The 19,155-nt window shown below is 40.2% G+C and overlaps 1 protein-coding gene across 1 annotated transcript in view; it reads right to left on the bottom strand.

The window, feature by feature from the left end:
* LOC101422167 (adhesion G protein-coupled receptor E1-like) overlaps window positions 1-19,155 on the bottom strand; it is a 67,721-nt gene that overhangs the window by 10,192 nt on the left and 38,374 nt on the right. Inside the window, exons 9-17 of the mRNA XM_058281975.2 lie at window positions 18,905-18,981; window positions 17,451-17,528; window positions 15,413-15,590; window positions 13,574-13,693; window positions 10,589-10,788; window positions 9,118-9,288; window positions 7,092-7,286; window positions 5,535-5,770; window positions 3,375-3,441 (exon numbers count right to left, since the gene is read on the bottom strand). Coding sequence (XP_058137958.1) covers window positions 3,375-3,441; window positions 5,535-5,770; window positions 7,092-7,286; window positions 9,118-9,288; window positions 10,589-10,788; window positions 13,574-13,693; window positions 15,413-15,590; window positions 17,451-17,528; window positions 18,905-18,981 — 1,322 coding nt within the window. The remainder of the gene's footprint in view (window positions 1-3,374; window positions 3,442-5,534; window positions 5,771-7,091; window positions 7,287-9,117; window positions 9,289-10,588; window positions 10,789-13,573; window positions 13,694-15,412; window positions 15,591-17,450; window positions 17,529-18,904; window positions 18,982-19,155) is intronic.

The raw sequence follows: 19,155 nt of genomic DNA, 5'->3' as shown, positions 1-19,155 counted from the left end.
ACGAACAATCATAAATATTTATGCTCCTAACAAGGGTGCCTCTAAATACATGAGGCAAACGCTGGAAAAACTAAGTGAAAGAATAGATGCATCTACAATTCTAGTGGGGGATTTTAATACACCACTATCAACTCTGGACAGAACATCTCAAAAAAGAATGACTACAGAAACAAAATATTTGAACAGTATATTAGGGGAGCTGGATTTAATAGACATATACAGATCATTACACCCAAACACAGCAGGATATACATTTTTCTCAAGTGCACATGGATCATTCTCCAAGATAGACCATATGCTAGGCCACAAAGAAAGGCTTAATGAATTCAGAAAGATTGAAATCATACAAAATAATATCTCTGACCACAGTGGAGTGAAGCTGGAAATCTGCAAGGGCCAGAGGCCCAGATTTCACACCAAGATATGGAAATTAAACAGCACTCTCTCAGAAAAACAGTGGGTCAAAGAGGAAATTTCAATAGAAATCAATGACTACCTTGAAAAAAATGATAATGATAACACAACCTACCACAATTTATGGGATGCAGCAAAAGCAGTACTGAGAGGGAAATTTATAGCCATAAATTCATACATCAAAAAAGAAGAAAGCAAAAATTGAAGAAATAACTGCACATTTGGAGGAATTAGAAAAAAAACAACAACATAATCCCACAGGAAGAAGAAGGAAGGAAATAACAAAGATAAGAGAAGAACTAAATGAAATAGAAAGTACTTTAAACAAAGATCAACTCAAGATGGATCAAAGACCTAAATATAAGAGCCAAGACCATAAAGATCTTGGAAAGCAATGTAGGGAAACATCTACAAGACCTTGTAATAGGAAATGGCTTCATGAACATCACATCAAAAGCACAAGCAGCAAAAGAACAAATAGATAAATGGGACTTCCTCATAATTAAAGCCTTCTGCACCTCAAAGGAGTTTGTCAAGAAAGTAAAAAGGGAACCCACACAATGGGAGAAAATATTCGGCAACCATATATCTGATAAGAGACTTATAACTTGCATATAAAAAGAACTCCTATATCTTGAAAATACAAAGATAAACAACCCATTTTAAAAATGGGAAAAAGATTTAAACAGAGACTTTTCCAAAGAAGAAATACAAATGGCTAAAAAAGCACATGAAAAAATGCCCCAAATCTTTAGCTATCAGGGAAATGCAAATCAAAACTACAATGAGATACCACCTTACTCCTGTAAGATTGGCAGCTATGAAAAAAAACAGAAGAATATGAATGCTGGAGAGGATGTGAAGAAATGGGAACACTCATCCACTGCTGGTGGGAATGCAGAAGGATCCAACCATTCTGGAGGACAGTTTGGCGGTTTCTCAAAAAACTAACCATAGATTTGCCATATGACCCAGCAATTCCACTGGTGGGTATATACCCAGTAGAACTGAAAACAAGGACACAAACCAATATATGCACACCAATGTTCAGAGCAGCATTGTTCACTACCGCCAAAAGTTGGAATCAACCCAAATGCCCATCAACAGATGAATGGATCAATAAAATGTGGTATATACATACAATGGAATACTACTCGGTTTTAAGAACAAATACACTACAAACACATGTGATAACATGGATGAATCTTGAGAACCTTATGTTGAGTGAAGCAACCCAGGCATTGAAGGACAAATACTACATGAGCTCAATGATATGAAATAAGCAAGCTGCCTCAGAGAGCTAGAGACTGGAAGATAGGCTTACAGGAAATTTGGGGGTAGAGGAAGGATGTAAGCTGACATCTACATGGGTGAAAACTATGATAAGCTGGAGCTATCATGGAGTTGAAGAATGTCAACCACCACACCATGGAGCCTTGAGTGCCTACAACTGAAAGCAGGAGGATTGCATCCAGTATCCATGTGGAATCAAAGCCCCCTCTTGACATAGATGTGGAATGAACACAACCAAGTCAAGGTCCACAGGAAGGAGGAATACAGTAAGGATTAGAGTGGACTTAATGATATTTTATTCATGAACTATTGTGGTTAATAATTGAGAAAATGTGGCATTGGTGTGGAAAAAGTGGCCACGGTGGCTGCTGGGTGTGGGGAATGGGAGGAAGAGATGAGATGTGGAGGCATTTTCGGGACTTGGAGTTGTCCTGGGTGGTGCTGCAGGGACAATTGCCGGACATTGTATGTCCTCCCATGGCCCACTGGATGGAATGTGGGAAAGTGTGGGCTATGGCGTGGAACACGGGACATGAGATGCAGCGATGCCCAGAGATGTACTCACCAGATGCAATGGATGTGTCATGATGATAGGGGAGAGTGTTACTGTGTGGGGAGTCGTGGGGTGGGGGCGGTGGGAGTGAATGGGGACCTCATATTTTTTGAATGTAATATTTTTTAAAAAATGAATAAATTGGAAACGGACTTTGGCCCAGTGGTTAGGGCGTCCGTCTACCATATGGGAGGTCCGCGGTTCAAACCCTGGGCCTCCTTGACCCGTGTGGAGCTGGCCATGAGCAGCGCTGATGCGCGCAAGGAGTGCTGCGCCACGCAAGGGTGTCCCCCGCGTGGGGAGCCCCACGCGCAAGGAGTGCGCCCGTGAGGAGAGTTGCCCAGCGCGAAAGAAAGTGCAGCCTGCCCAGGAATGGCGCCGCCCACACTTCCCGTGCCGCTGATGACAACAGAAGCGGACAAAGAAACAAGACGCAGCAAATAGACACCGAAAACAGACAACCAGGGGAGGAGGGGAAATTAAATAAATAAATAAATCTTTTAAAAAAAAAAATGAATAAATTGAGTAGAATTTGAAAAAAAAATGTTTCAGGTTGGTACTACCTTCAAGGAAACTGATAGAAGTAAGAGCATACCCTTTCTGGAGGAATATACCTTCAGCATCCCCAATACTTAAATCAGTCAAATGTGAACTCACAACTAAAAATTACAAATAACACAGGGAAATAAGCAACCATGAGCGAATGTCAGGAAATAAACATTTGGCAGGACTTTAGTGTCTGTAATGGAAGCAAGAAGATGGTATTTAATATCTCCAGGCTTCCCATTGTCTCCCTCCTGCCATTTCCCTCTCTCACTCACTCCTTCCAAATTGTTCTTAATTTCTTCCTACCTTTTCTCTCATTTAATATCTCTACTTAGAAGAGATTTGCAGACCCAATCTTATTGAAGAAAAATGATATAAGATTATGTCACTCCCAGGAGCATTTGCATTTGGGCCTAAAGAAGTCAGAAGTTAAATATATTACACTCTAATTTTGAAATCTCAAGACTCAAGATCAGAATGGAGAACTTCTGTGCACCCTGCTCTGACACTTTCTGATCCCCCTCCTTGGTCTTCCTCCAGAACATACTTCACCAAGCATAATGCTCACCATTATGATTGTGCAGACAGGCCCCAGGAAACTCCAGATGAATCCTGTCTCTGTATTCAGCCAGCAGCTATGGAGAAAAACAAGAGAAGTCATCACTCGTCCCAAAGTCAAGACTCTACAGTAATCATGCCCCAACATTAGCGCTACAGAGAAGAATATTGGGAGGTGAGACTCAGATGAGCATGTCCCAGATTCGTTTCCTTTGGAACAAGTGAGTCTTCATTTTCCTGTGTCCAGAAATTTATGTTTCCTGGACAATTGTATATGAAATCTTCAGAGCCTTTGGAATCCCTTTACCCTCTCTCCAGAACTCCACTGATACTCCCTTCAAAGAGCTCAAATTTCACCTCCTCTGAGAAACCACTATAGACCATCCCTAGTTAAAGTATCCTACTCCTACTTCTACTAAATGTTTTCTTTTTTAAATATCATCTATCACTATCATAAATTATCGTGTTCATTGTTTTGATTAGGTATAAATTTTCTGTCTCCCCTTCTAACCTATGAGTTGGATGACAATTTTGGTATTACCTTATTGCTCATCTTTGTTGCACCCAACACTGGCATAGACCAGCCATTTGATGCTTATTTGTTAAAAAGATAGAGACAGAGAGTGAAAGAAGGAAAGAGGAAAGGAACGAGTGAGGGAAGAAGCAAGAAAGGGAAAGAGAGAGAGAAAAATGAGAGTTAAATAGTGAACTGCCCGAAGTGTATTTTTCCATCCTGTATCTAATGGATATTTTCCGATTTCACTACCCAAAAACCATTCAGTAACAGTACTCCAATATTTCCTTAGCAGGAGTATCCTTCCTCCCCATTAAGAGAAGGAAAAATATCAAGAAAGGACACCTAGATGTTCTCTCCCTGGAATGTGAGTCTTAAGAAGTAGAGTAACCAAAAGGTGGAATGATGGAGATGATATTGTCCATATCACTTCAGGACTTAGGCATCTCAGTTTGTTCTTCTATAAATGGAGACCATTAATTCTTAACTGATAGGATTTCTGTTGAGGAATATTACAGAGAATATAACATGTAAAATTAATGGGAGAATCTTGGGAGGTGAGACTCCTACGAAAATTCTCATGGTAGAGCAGGTCCCGTGAAGCATGCTTATTTAATATGACTTTCTTCACCTCCTTATCTCATGACCTCACCTGAGTACAAACCATTAGCATGCAGTGAGGAACCTGAGTACTTAATTCCCCAAACATAGCTGAGGAAAGTGCCTACAGCACAGGGTCAATTAGCAGGACCCCAAAATTGGAAAGACCCAGCATTATATGCTCATTCTGCCCCATTCTCATTGAGGAATGGGGGGAAACTCTTCACTACACTGAGCCTCAGTTTCTTCACCTGTAAATTGAGATAATAACATTTTCTCAAATTTATGTCATAGATTAAATGATATAACAGCATGTTACAGTGTAGACACTATCGAAAAACCTCTTGTCATTGATGTTTTCTTCAAAATGACTCACTTTTACTTATACTGTACGGTCATGTCTGTGAAATTATGAGAATAGCGTGCTGTTATAATACCCTTTAAGTAAAAAGAGAATTTATTTTTAAGAAAAGGAATGTTCATCAGTGTGCTTCCTAAAATTATCTCCCATGGAAATGTGATAGACATATTTCTCTTTAGAATGGACAAAGCTTAAACTAATAGTGATAATAGTGATTATCTTGTTTAAAGGTGCTTTACTAGGCACCCAGTCACTGTTCTAAATATTGCCCAGAAAATAACTCATTTAATCCTCATAGTAACACAATGATGTATGCATTGATATTAGGCCCATTTTTTAGATGGGGAAAGGGAAGCACACAGAGATTAAGTTATTTGACCAAGTTAAAGGTAATACAGCCAGGATTTAAACCCAAGATGGTTACTCCAGAGTCCATGATTTTAAAACTGTACCAAAAAGTCCTCTGACTACAGCAGCACCAATTGCCTATACTGCAGTATAAATAGCGTCCTCTGGATTTGTGTAGTGTTCATTCTGTGCTGCTATACATGGCTGCCCTGAGTCCAACAATAAATAATAAGACCTCAATAAATTGTAGCCATGGCCACTGCTTCCATTACAGCTCTCCTTCTTATTCATATAATAATCATCATCAGCCCTGGCAGAAGGGTCTTCAGGGAGAGGACAACACTCACCGATCACGCATCCCATAGCCCTTTGGCTGGACACTGGCAGAGACAACCACCACCAGTCCTGGGAGCCCATAGGCAAAGGCACACAGGTGCAGCATTTTGACGTTGCGACTGCTGAAATAATTCACCACCTTCAGGTTCCTGACCATCAAGAAGAGCATGACGGCTTCCACCAGCATCCAGAAGAAGCAGGCGAGGAAAAGGTAGTGCAGAAAGCCTGCGATGATGGCACAGCCCAGCTGGAGAGAAGAAACACGCTCCTTCAGTGTCCCCATCCAGGGAGCACCCTTGAAGGGAGGAGGGCAGGGAGCTGACTGCCTTGATTGCAGTTCCTCAAACTTGGCCATTTACTCATCCCACAGACATTTAGAGAGACACAGTGGTTCTTAAAGGGAAGTGAGTCCTTCCCTTTGGTCAGCTGCCCATGCATCCTGGGTTGCCTGGGGCTGAGGTTTCCCTGAATGCATGAAAGTCAGTGTTACAACTGAGAGGTTTAAGGCAAAGCAAAGTAGATGGTTGATCACCCTACTTTAAGGGATATTGGTAAGAACAGGGGAACAGCAAGCCAGAAGCCAATGGTCTGGCAGTCTCTTTTGTAAATAAACGTTTATTGGCACATACCCACATCTATTTAAAAATTATCTGTGGCAGTTTTCTCTCAGCAAAACAGAGTTCAGTAGTTACGACAACAGAAACCGTACGGTGCCAAAGTAAAAAAAAATTTTTTTTTTTACTATCTAGACTTTACAGAAAAAGTTTGCAAAACCCCGGTCAAAAAGATGAGGGGGCACCACTATCATTTAATTCTAAAGGGGTCTGGGAAGATACACATGCCACAGTGAGAAGGTCAGTTTTACAAAAAGTTCAATCAATTCACCCAAAATGTCAATAGCATTCTTTTGGGAAACCCTGAGTGTCTGCTATGGGTCTAGCATGGTTATAGTTAGTGAACTGATCAAAGTCCTTGCCCACATAGAGATCACTTTCCAATAGGTGATACAGATATGCAAGGAAAACAATAAATAAGCAATGATCAATAATCCTGTAAATTCCAGGAGAAAAAAACAAAATGAAGGGATAGGTAACAGTAGAATTTCCCGACTATAGCCCTAGTATCATTTGGGTACAGTTAACTCTACATTGTGAAGGTTCACCTGTGCATAGTAGAATTATTAGCAGCAGCATTCTTGACCTTTACACACTGAATCCCAGTAGCACTCTCCCTCTAATAGCTATGATTACCAAAATTGTCTCCAGACATTGCCTTTGTCCTCTGGCAGACAGAATCACACCAGTTGAGAACTACAAGTTCAGAGAGAAACAATAAGAAGGATAACATTACATATATTCATCCTGAAAGTGACTTTAGGCTGATCTATCTCAAGAAGGAGTCAACAAAATAAGGAGCTGGAGGGAAAGTGTTGCCAGCAGAAGGCACAGCAAGTGCAAAGGTCCTGAGATAGAGATGAGCACAGAGGGACTTGGATAGAGAGGATTGGGACAGATGTGGAGATGATGAGGCTATAAGGGATACAGGGTGCAGCCTGGGGAGTATGAGACCTTGTTTTCTGTCCTGTTCACACCGGTGAGGAAGAGAATCTTGGCCAGGAAGAGGCACACACAGAGGTGCAGGTGTAGGTCGGTGTTGCGGTTGTGAATGGAGCGACACAGCAGGAACGTGGCGATGGCACAGACGAGGCACACCAGGGAGATGACCAAGCCCACATGGCTAATTATGGACAAGGAGTACTCCATCTGTTGGGAAGGAGATCCACAGTAGACCTCAGAGATGCATCAACGTTCCCCCCAGGCAGGTAAAAGAATGTTCCATCTCCCTGGCTTGGGCAGAAAGGATGCAAAGGCTTTTATCCCTGAAGCTCAGAGTGAACAATTTATTGCTCATTGTCATTCCTTGCCATCCACTGGCCTCATTCAGTGATGATTCCCACCCCTGTTCTATGTCCCACCCCATGTATTGCAGGGGCAGGAGATCTACAAACTACATTTCCCAGAATCCCTTGAGACTAAAGTCCTGGATATAATTTAGGATCTCCAAGGAGATGTATCCATGGCATTTGGGAAGCAAAAGGTTGGAACACATAAAGTAGACCAGAAAGCCCTTCCTCAGTAGTTATGGTAAACAAGTGGTGTCCAGCAGTCAGTAGTTAACTGTGACTGAACTTCTCCATGCAAATGTCCAGCTCTCAATTTCAGAGATGTGTGGCAAAATGCAAGCAGCAGTTTCTGAACTCTGAATCATAGCTATAGAGGGGCCCTTGAAGCCAAAATCCAGGCAGCCACCTACTGATATCAATTCCTCCATTGCTTCCATAATTTTGTGAGCAACTAATTCTCTGAGTTAAATCCCTTCCTAATTGAAAGGCCTTGATTGGTTTCTGTTTCCTGCACTGAACCTTAAATGATAGACAGATATTCTCAGTTTTCCCAACTTCTGGGAGTAGAACACAACAATCTTAGTCCTTCCCCTATGTCATAATTCATAGTTAATTTTAAAATTTGAGTGTTTTCTGAGTGTTAAAGATATGTTAAAGTTATATCAGGCACCATTTTATGAGCTCCCATGTAGCATACTACAACAAAGTGGCTAAGAGAATAAATTTTGGTTTTGCCAAATTCTAACTGTATGAGTTTTGCAAGACAATTAAATGCTCTATTCCTCTGTTTCCTCATTTGTAAAAAGAGGATATTAGTATTAACTATAATAATGGTTGTTTAAGAATGAAAAAATTAACATACTTAAAGTATGTTTAACTGTGATAGATATCACAGTCTGTTGTTTGAAGTTTTGAAACATGAGAATTGAACTTCACTCAGAGAGACTGAGTAAATTTCCCAAAGTCACCCAGCTAGGAAGTGACAGAAATAGGACTTGAAACTAAACCAGTATTTCCTTAGAGCCATCACTCTTAAGCCCTCATCAATATTACCCTCTGTAGCAGTTTGATATGGTTATGAATTCCAAAAATAGATATTGGATTATGTTTGTAATCTGGTCTGTACCTGGGAGTGATTAAGTTATGATTAGGGCTTTGATTGGGCCACGTCATTAGGGCTTTGAGTCCCCGCCCCTTGGGTTCTAAGGCGTGGGGATTCACAGATAAAAGGTGTGGCAAAGGACAAAGCCAAGGGTTTTGATGTTGAAGTTTTGATGTTGGAGCCTTAAGCTAGAGCCATGGGAAGTAAGCTCACAGAGGAAAGAGAAGCTAGCCCCAGGAAGAAGCAAGCCCTGGGAAGAAAGACCCTTGAACCCAGAAAGAAGCAAGATCCTGGAAGGGAGGAACCCAGAAAGCCTGAACCCTTGCGGACACCAGCAGCCATCTTGCTGCAACACATGAAAATAGACTTTGGTGAGGGAAGTAACTTATGCTTTATGGTCTGGTATCTGTAAGCTCCTACCCCAAATAAATACCCTTTATAAAAACAACCAACCAATTTTAGGTAGTTTGCATCAGCACTCCTTTGGCTAACTAATACACCCTCCAAATAGCATTTAGGGCCTTCTTGGCATGGAATTGAATTATGCAGATGGTGAGAATTATACTGAGCACAGTCCGTCAGTACTGACCGTGAGCTCCATAGAAGCCATGATGATGGCCAGGTTCGCCAATCGCTTACAGCTGCAGACGGTGTGGGTCTCAGAAGCGTCGAGGACCTCACAGCCTGAGGCTATCCATCTCCCACCATCCACATCTGTGTCCCAGGAAGCACAGATGGGTCTCTCAAACTTCTGCTTTGGCTGGAATATCAAAGAACCTGGTCACCTGAGAATCCTCCTCCAGTGAATTCAGTGTGACCAAACTCAAGAGCATTTGATGCAAGAAGATGAGAGTTATGCTCTATAGGGTACCGAGGAAATGCTGGTATTTCTAGACGCAGTGATGGCCAATCTAATTGGGCAACCACACTCTGGTTGCTAGAGAACACCTTTCATCAAATCCACAATGAGGCTTTCTGCATTTATTCATTCATTAATTCTTTTAATCAGTCATTCAGTCAACATTTTTATGAAGCACCTGCCCCACAATATGATCCACACCGTGTATGGAAAAAAAGTAAACGGAACAGACATGGACCATGCCTCCAAGGAGATCGTTGTGAGTAGGAGGAAAACATGAAAAACAAGTAAACAGAAAAATATAATTAATAACAATTATAAAGTAATAGTGTTCTTTAAGAATATGTAACAGAAGTTAACTTAATCTTCTCTGTGTGATGGGGGAGCAAATAAGACTTCTGAAAAATGATATTTGTGACATAAAAGGATGTGCAGGAGTTATTGAGATGAATAATGTTGGAATGGGAGGACTGCATGAGGGCATGTGTTCTGATCAGAAGGAACAGATGTGCACATGTCCTGAGGCAGAAAGGAAATTGTTGCATTTCCAGAACTAACATAAGTCCAGCATGGTTTGAGCACAGTGAGAGAGAGAGAAAGAGAAGAGAGAGTAAGAAGTAAGCGATGAGGCTGGGCAAGGTGCTGGCCTAGAATCAAAATCTAAATTGATGGAAAACTCTCCAGATCATTCTTTTAAGTTAATTAGAAAAACATACCTGAGATTTATCAAAAAAGAAATTCATATTTGTAAAAAACTCAGAGGTGAGCAGATAAGTAATTTACAAAAAATATCATAACTGGTTGAGTATATTGGGGAGTATTATTGAGAGAGCAAGACTATCAGGGCTCATTACTACAAATAGCAAACACTAAGTTCTTGAAGTCAGAGGAGGCTTGGATTCCAGATCTGTCTCTACCACCAAAATTGGCATAGCCAATGTAAATATACCACCAGAAACACTCCCACATCAGCGTTACCTAAAATGGCTAAAATCTTTACCAATACTGAATAGGAAAACATCACATAGAAAGAGGAGAGCTTATTCTTCTAGAGGTGGCTTTTGTGATTTGGATTGACCTTCTAGAAATTGTGGAAGCGTCCTGCCATGGTGGATCCCAATCCAAAACTGGAGTTTAGCCTACTGGGCAGGGGAGTTTGCAGTGGATCAACAGGGACCTCCAGGGAGACCTCATCACAAACCTGGTTGTTCTGCAGAGTGTAGTAAACTGGATCTGAGAAGCCGTCTTTCTTCTCCCCAGTCATGATGCCCCTGACAATGCGAGAATTCATCTTCAGCTTCCTCTTAGAGTTGGCCAAGGGGTCCTGGGGGTCTTGGAAGAAGCGCTCATCTAAAACAGACTCCATGCCCTCAAAGGAGGCAAAGGCCACCCCGGTAGTCCCTGAAATTTCCCCCAAATGAAAAGAAAAGGGACATATTTGCTAAGTCAACTATAATAAGTAATTAGAGTTAACATAACACACATGCACATTAATGTCTCATGCCCCTCACAGGATTCTCAGGACAGTGACCATCTACAGTCAAAAAAATAATTTTAAGGTAATATTACCTGGATAAACTGTGGACACATCTAAAAAATAAATTTGAGTTTGTGTTTTTAGGGGACATTTAACAGCAGGAAATAATTTCTCTTCCAACATTTATCATAATTCCCATTTCATCTCTTGGGTGGGATTTGCTTTCACTGTCTTCCTTTTATTTGTTGGTGCTTACCAGGCTGGTCTTAGACCTGTCTGTCCCACTCCTGATAGTCCCCATCTAATCCCAAGACTTTGCTCACCATCTCCAGGCTGATGGTTTCCATAGACCTGCTGGAGGTCCCTCAGGAAGATCCTCCAGATATCACAAACTGAGCTCTTCCTCTCCCCATGTGTATCTCCAATTTTCAAGGATGACAACACCGAGGTAGCTCAACTGAAAACTTACTGGCTATCCTTGACTTCTCCCTCCACCCAAAGGCATTCTTTCTTCTTAATATGCCTTGAGGCTTTTTCTTCCTTTCCATTTCTCATTTCAATTTTCTTAGACCATGTCTAACCTCTCCCTACTGGATCAATCAGCCTCACCCTTGATCATTCTCAACATTGTCACCAAAGGGTTCTTTTATAAAGAAATTTCAATCTGGACATCATCTGAAAATTTTCCTGCTACAAACAAAACTTTCCCAAGGCTTTCTATGCTCTTGGGATGAAGCCAAACTCATTAGCTTATGTTCACAATAGCCAAAATGTGTAAGCAACTCAAGTTTCTCCAATAGTGACAGGATATTAAAAATGGTGTTCAGGTGGAGGACTTGGCCCAGTGGTTAGGGTATCCGTCTACCACATGAGAGGTCCACGGTTCAAACTCTGGACCTCCTTGACCTGTGTGGAGCTGGCCCATGCACAGTGCTGATGCCCGTAAGGAGTGCCTCCCACGCAGGGGTATCCCCCGCGTAGGGGAGCCCCATGCACAAGGAGTGCATCCTGTAAGGACAGCCGCCCAGGGTGAAAGAAAGTGCAGCCTGCCCAGGAATGGCGCCGCACGCGCGGAGAGCTGACACAAAAAGATGACGCAACAAAAAGAAACAGATTCCTGTGCCGCTGACAAAAACAGAAGCGGACAAAGAAGAAGACGCAGCAAACAGACACAGAGAACAGATAAGTGGGGTGGGGGGGAAGGGGAGAGAAATAAATAAATAAATAAATCTTTTAAAAAATGTTGTTTATAAGCACAATGGAATATTATTCAGTCAATGCAAGGAATGAAATTCTGTTGCATGCCACAGCATGAATGGACCTTGAAGACAAGAGGTTGAGTAAAACAAGACACAAAAGCAAATACTGTACGATCTCACTTATGTGAAAAACCTAGAATAAGCAAATTCATAGAGCCAGACATCAGATTAAAGGTTATCAGGGGCCAAAAGAATGAGGAGAATGGGGAGATACTGCTTAACGTAGCCAGAGTTTCTGTTTGAGGGGATGGAAAAGTTTGGATAATGGATGGTGGTGGTGGTAACACAGTATTGGATGCAACTGACACCATGGAAGTGTACACTTGGGAATGGCTGCAATGGGAATTTTTGAGTTTTACATATGTGACTCCAATAAAAAGTTTTTAAAATTATCCAATAAGTTGATGTCCTTAATTATTTATGCCCCTTTCCCCCACATTTATGATGCTCAAAACTCACATTATTCCATTTCCATGAACACAACAAGCTTTTTCCCAATGCAGAGCCTTTTAGATGCTGCCTGTAGCATTCCTTTTTCACAATGTTAATCATGTATATCACTAGCCAGGAAAGCCCACTGTCGATTTTTTAAATGATGTTTTATTGGCACACCATCCTGCCTATTTATTCATGTATTTTCTATGAATGCTGTCACCCTATGAATGCTTTAACTCAACACTGGCAGAGTTGAGAAGTTGCACCAGAGACAGTAAAACCTGAAAAACCTAAAGTATTTATCACCTTGCCATTTACAGAGAAAATTTGCCAACCCTGAAACAGATCAGTGTTGTCCCAAATATAAATATGTGAGCCACATAAGTAATTTAAAACTTACTAGTTAACCCAAAAAGAGGCAGCGGATGTAGCCCAAGTGGTTGAGCACCTGCTTGTCAAATATGAGGTCCCAGGTTCAATCCCCAGTACCTCCTAAATGCAAAAACAAAACAAGCAAACAAATGAAAACACAAACTCAGGTATGCCCATGTGGCTCGTGGCTGAATGCCAACTTCCCACATATGAGGTCTGGGGCCCAAGAAATGGACAAAATTAATTAAAATATCATTTTATTATGTAATCAATATAAAATGTATTAATGAGATAGTTAATATCCTGTCTTTTTTGTGCTAAGTCTTTGAAATCAGGTGTGTATTTTGCATGTAAAGCACATCTCAATTCAGCCTAACCACATTTCAAGTGCTCAATAGCCACATGTGGGAAGCAGCTACCATATTGGACAGCACAGGTTTAAACACTGCAGTATTGTGAGATTATTTATTTAATGTGTGACTTCCCTAGCAGATTCCCTGAGGTCATGGGCCATTTCTGCCTCAGCCATAATTGGTTCCCAACCATCTCACATATACCTTGGCACCTAAAATGGGATCAATAAATTTCTGATCATGAAATATACCACAACCTGTCTCCTGAATTCTTGGGAGTGGGTCTGTACCTGAGGATTCAGATTCCTCAACTGTGGAACATCCAATCTTCATCGCATCCCCTTTGGCTTTCAAATTAAAGGAGATATTCTCTCCAATGCATTCTTCTTTGATAACTTTGCTTTCAATATCTAAAAGGATAATAGGAGAATTTGCAAGATGTCACCGAAAAAGTGAGTCCCGAATTTGGTTGCTGTCCAATAAATATGCATATCCCTAGCTAAAAGCAAAGGAAAGAAGAGAAAGGCTAATTCATCATGGGACAACTCTTAAACCCTCTGATGAACTATAAGAGAATAATAGCTCCTAATGAGAAAGCCAGCAGAAGCTTCAGGAGTGAGCTCTCACATCATAGGGAAGGAAACTGTATGAGGGTAAGACGGGATTGAACTCAACAGTGATGGAAAACAATGGGACTGTGATAGTCTAGCTGCTACAAATTTAAACAAGTTATTCAAAGACAGTTAAACAGAGCTCAGGTGCTGAAGTCAAGTGGAGCTAAGAGTCCCAGGACTGCCAAACTTCAGTTGCCTAAATGTGAGCAAGGACTAAACCTCTCTGAACCTCAGATATTTTGTAATATGGCAATAATCGAAGATCAGTCCCATTGACTCTTCATGGGAATAAAATAGATAATACAACCAGAGAGAGCCTTTAAGCATATAAACCAGGTAATGACTTGTTTGTTTTAAAAACTCTCCAATGATCCAAACCCATCTTACTCCAAATGAAAATGGAATTCCCTGTTTATCTAAAAAATCTGCCTCTCCTTTTCCTTACTAAGTGTTTCCAATGTCCCCTGCTCCACTTCAGAAACAGCAACCTCCCCATTGTTCCTCGAAATCACCACATCCTCTTGCCCTTCTTCTTTTCCCAGATATTAACTGGCCCTGTTCCTTCAGGTGTCTACCCCAAAACCACCTTATCAATGAGACTTCTCCTGACATACTTTCAAAAATAGCAACCATCCCTGTCTTATTCTGCTCTATTTTCTCAATATCATTATGTCTATCTGGTATACCAGATGTCTGTCTGTTTATTGTCTGGCTCACCTCACTGAAAGATAAGATTTATAAGGTTGTTTTGTTCACCACTAGTGACAGTCCACCAGATACTGTACTTCCAACTTTTAGATTTCTGGGCACTGTTAGGATAGTGCCATATGACTGGTACGACTCCCAAGAGAGGGGAGTTGTTAGAAAAGGCCTACAGCATCCAGTATTCCCAAGTGTTCACCCATTAAGCACATTTAGGGTAGTAAAGCTATAGCTGTATCAGTCAGGATGGCATCAGTCATGCAGCCATAACAAACAGCCTGCATATCTCAGAACCTTAAAGATACCTATTTATTTGCATGCATACTTTCTGTCCATCATAAGTTGACTTGGGGTTCTGCTCTCTGGGACCAGCAAAGACAGCACATACGTGATCTGGAATATAGCAAGTACTACAGCACAGGGAAAGAAAGCTCTAAGTTTCCACTCACAATTCATTGACCTGAACTAGTCATAAAATCCCATCTAATTCAATAGTAGCCTGGTTGTACAATCCTACCAGAGGTCCAGAAGGGAGAACTGGAAATATTTGAATATTAAAAAATATATATCATACCTTAACTCCTGGCATATAATGGGTAGTCAAATATTTATTGAATAAATTAATGACTCATTATTAGCACCAAGCATCCCTCAAGCACTCAGTAATGGGAGAATTTAACATGATTAGCTTGCACTGTTGTGAGCTCAGGGTTTTGAAACAGTTGGGAAAATGGGTGGGTGGGAATGTCACATTGCCAAGGTCACCCCTCAGACCCCGCCAGGCATGACCTTAACATGAAGGATATGCCCTACCTAAATACTCAGTCTGAATAGTCTGACAGGCATTCACTGATGGCTTCAGAAAAGCTGCCAATGTAATACTTTCCACACTCTCCAGCAAGACTGTGGCCAGGGAGGAGGTCTCTTCCTTGGTGAATTCGGACCATGTGTGACTCTGTTTAAGCACACCACCAAAGCTCTCAGCAGTTTTCTGCAAGAAAAAATATGTTTCGTTTTCCTGTCTCTAATTCTGTCTCTTTCTCTCTCATCAAGGAAATAACAAGTCTTCATTCTCTCTTATCAGAAAAGTGGATTGGGAGATACAGTAGTAGAGATTTTAAAAGTACATCCAAAAGTCCATTGGAAATGCAACTTAACATAGCTTTTATCAAGTTCAATAAATACGCAGTTATGACAGTGTAAAAAGTACATACCCATCAACCTAGCAATTTTTCTTTCCATAAATGAATACTCCCAAACCTATATTTTATTATGTATGGTTATTATCCAAAGATATTTGCTTCTGTATGTTTTTTAAATATGTTTTTATTAGAGAGGTTGTGAACTTACAAAACAAACATGCACATGTATGGAAGTCCCATAAAATACACTTCAACCAACACACTGTCATGTAGTAGAACATATGTTACAGATCATGGAGATATTATCATCAGACTGTAACCACTAACTACAGTCTAGAGCATACACTTGATATATTTTTTCCATACCCCCTTATTATTAACACAGTACGTTTTTTGCATTGATGCAAAAATATTACAATATTGTTGTTAATTATAATCCATAGATTACATTAATTTTCCCATGCTTCTTCACATTTTTACCATCTTGCAATAGTAATATACATTTATTCTAGATCATAGAAGGACATATATTGTTTCTTAGCAAAAAGTGGGAAAGACTCCCTAAATGTCCAGCAGATTGATTAAATAAATGAATGGTGAAACCAAATCATTGAACAATGTTGCAGAAATTATTTCAAAACCACATATCCATTAAGGGTTTAATATCCTTAATATATAAGAAGTCTTACAACTCAACAGTATAAAGACAACCCAAATTTAAAAATAGGCCAAAGACTTGAATAGACATTTTTCCAATGAGGAAACACAAATGACTGAAACACACATTAAAATACATTCAACATCACTAGCTATTAGGGAAATGCAAATTAAAATCACAATGAAATATCTTTCTGCACCTACTAGAAAGGTCACTATTAAAAAAACAGAAAACTGCAATGTTGGGAGAGAATGTGGCTCACAGGAGCACTCATTCATTGCGGCTGGGATTGTAAAATGATGCAGTCACTATGGAAGACAATTTGTTGATTCCTCAGGAAGCTAAATATAGAATTGTCCTATGATCCAGCAATCTCACAACTAGGTACATGCCCAGAACAACTGAAAGCAGGGACACAAACAGACATTTGAACACCGATGTTCATAGTGGCATTGTTCACAGTTGCTAAAAGATGGAAGCAACTCAATGTCCATCAGCCGATGAATGGATAAACAAAATGAGGTGTGTGTGTGTGTGTGTGTTAGAATATTATTCAGCTGTAGTGAAGGAAAGATGTCCTGATGCAAGCAAAAACATCAGGACTTTATGCTGAGTGAAATAACTCAGACAAAAAACTAAAATATTGTGTGACATTACTAATATGAACTGATTATATTAAGTAAGCTCATAGGCTTAGAATCTAGACTATAGGTATCAGGGAATGGGGAACAAAAAAACATTGGGGATTAGTGCTAGCTAGGAGAGGAGGTAGTGTCTGTTAATAAAAGGCAGCATGAGATACTGTTTGAGGGTAATGAAATTATTCTATATTTTGTCTGTGGAATGGTTGCAGGAAGAGATTCTTGTGATAAAACTCACAGACCTGTCCACCCAAAAAGTCAATTTTACTGTTGGAAGCTCTTGAAAACCTTATAATCATACTAAATTAAATGTTATTTCACATACCATTCATTATAAAGAGGAGCTCTGCACCTAAGTACCCCAAATACGGTCAAAACTCAAAAAATGATTATGAAGATTTCATCATTACCTTCAGAGAACTAGTGGTATTTTTCCATGCATCATCCAGAATGTTGAAGGTGGAATTCATTAGTGCACAGAAGGAAACCTGTGCCCCAGAGGGAAAAGCATATAGTAAATATTGATCTATGTACCCCAAGCATACATAATCTCCCAATTTGGGGGCTAAGGCAAGTAAAACTCAACAGAGATCCCAAATTTTTCTAGGGTAATATCCCTAGAATTCTCAAGGAAATAAAAACACACCATTTCCTCAGAATTGGAATCACTCACCTCTCTTCCATGAAGTAAAAAAGAAAACAATCAGGAAAATTATTCAGTAAGAAAAATATTCAGGGGAGGTCACTGGATGAAAAAATATGTGAAAAAAGCAGTGGCCTGAGGGGAATATTATTCAGTCATAAAAAGAGTGAAATTCTGATGCACGGAACAACATAGAGAAGGTTTGAAAACATGATGCTCAGTGAAACAAGCCAAGCACAAAAGGACAAATATTGTAGGATTCCGTTTATATAAAATATCCATCATGGGAAATCCATAGAGACCAAAAGGGGATTAGTGGTTGCCTAGTGCTTTTGCGGAAGGGAAATGGGGAGTGACAGCTAATGGGTACTGGGTTTCCTTTTAGAATAACAGAAATGTTCTGAAACTAGACAGCGATAATGCTTACACACATTAAGAATGTACTGAATACCAAAAATGGAATGTTTCAAAATGGTTAAAAAGGTGAATATTATGTTACAGTACATGTATACATTTTATCACAATAAGAATAGATTTTTCACAATATGAAAAAGGAAACAGTGCTCCAAGGTGTGTGGAAATTCCAAAGATGACTTGCAAGCTCAGATTTATAATGGTGACATCGATTTCTGAAGATAGTGGTTGAGTTGTTTCACTCATGGGAATGACTTCATCAGAGAGAAAGGAAATCCAAACTCATCTTTGCCTGATCTGGCTGTGTATCACCCAGCACTAATACCTTCACTGGTGGTGAGCCTTCAATATAGTCCTTTTTGCTTCTTGTAATAAAAGAATCTCATAGTGGTAGGTAGATAATGTCCTACCTTTCCAGTTTCCCTTGCTGCTGTATTTGAACAAGTTACTAATTTCTGAGCTATGAGGTATGAGCAGAAATGATATATGTAGCTTCTCAGACATACTCTTTAAGGGAATTACTGTGCCTTAAACTTCCCCTTCTCCCTTGCCCATGAACTGGAATGCAGATGTGATGGCAGTGTCTGGAGTAGGCATCTTGGACCACAAATTATGAACCTTGTGTTGGTGATGGCAGAGCATTATGGAACTACCATATCAGCTCTTGGGGTATTATACTCTGTTACAGAGCATAAAAATGAATCTTATCTAGTTTAAGTCACCACTGTTATGACTTCAAAACTTCAAAAAATATATAGCGTATTAACTACGTGGCTCTAGGAAAACCTCAAGAGCTGGTAACCTTACAGAGGCTGCTTTCCCTTGGCATCGCTGGACCTGCTTATTGTTGAATATCCTATCTTCTTTTCTCTTGAAGGAAATTCCTAGGTAGTAAACAAAAGCAGACAATCCTCAACCACAGGAAGAAATGATGAAGACAAGACTGATTACATCACCGCTCTAAAAACCCATGCATGGCTATATAATATGCAATGGTGAAAATGAACAAACTACAGCTGCATAATACAAGAGGGATTCTGAGAAACATTATATTGAAG

This window comes from Dasypus novemcinctus, chromosome 19, assembly GCF_030445035.2.
Source record: "Dasypus novemcinctus isolate mDasNov1 chromosome 19, mDasNov1.1.hap2, whole genome shotgun sequence".
Classification (NCBI taxonomy): domain Eukaryota; kingdom Metazoa; phylum Chordata; class Mammalia; order Cingulata; family Dasypodidae; genus Dasypus; species Dasypus novemcinctus.
The sequence above is the reverse complement of the archived record's forward strand: the minus strand, read 5'-3'. Positions and strand labels throughout refer to the sequence as shown.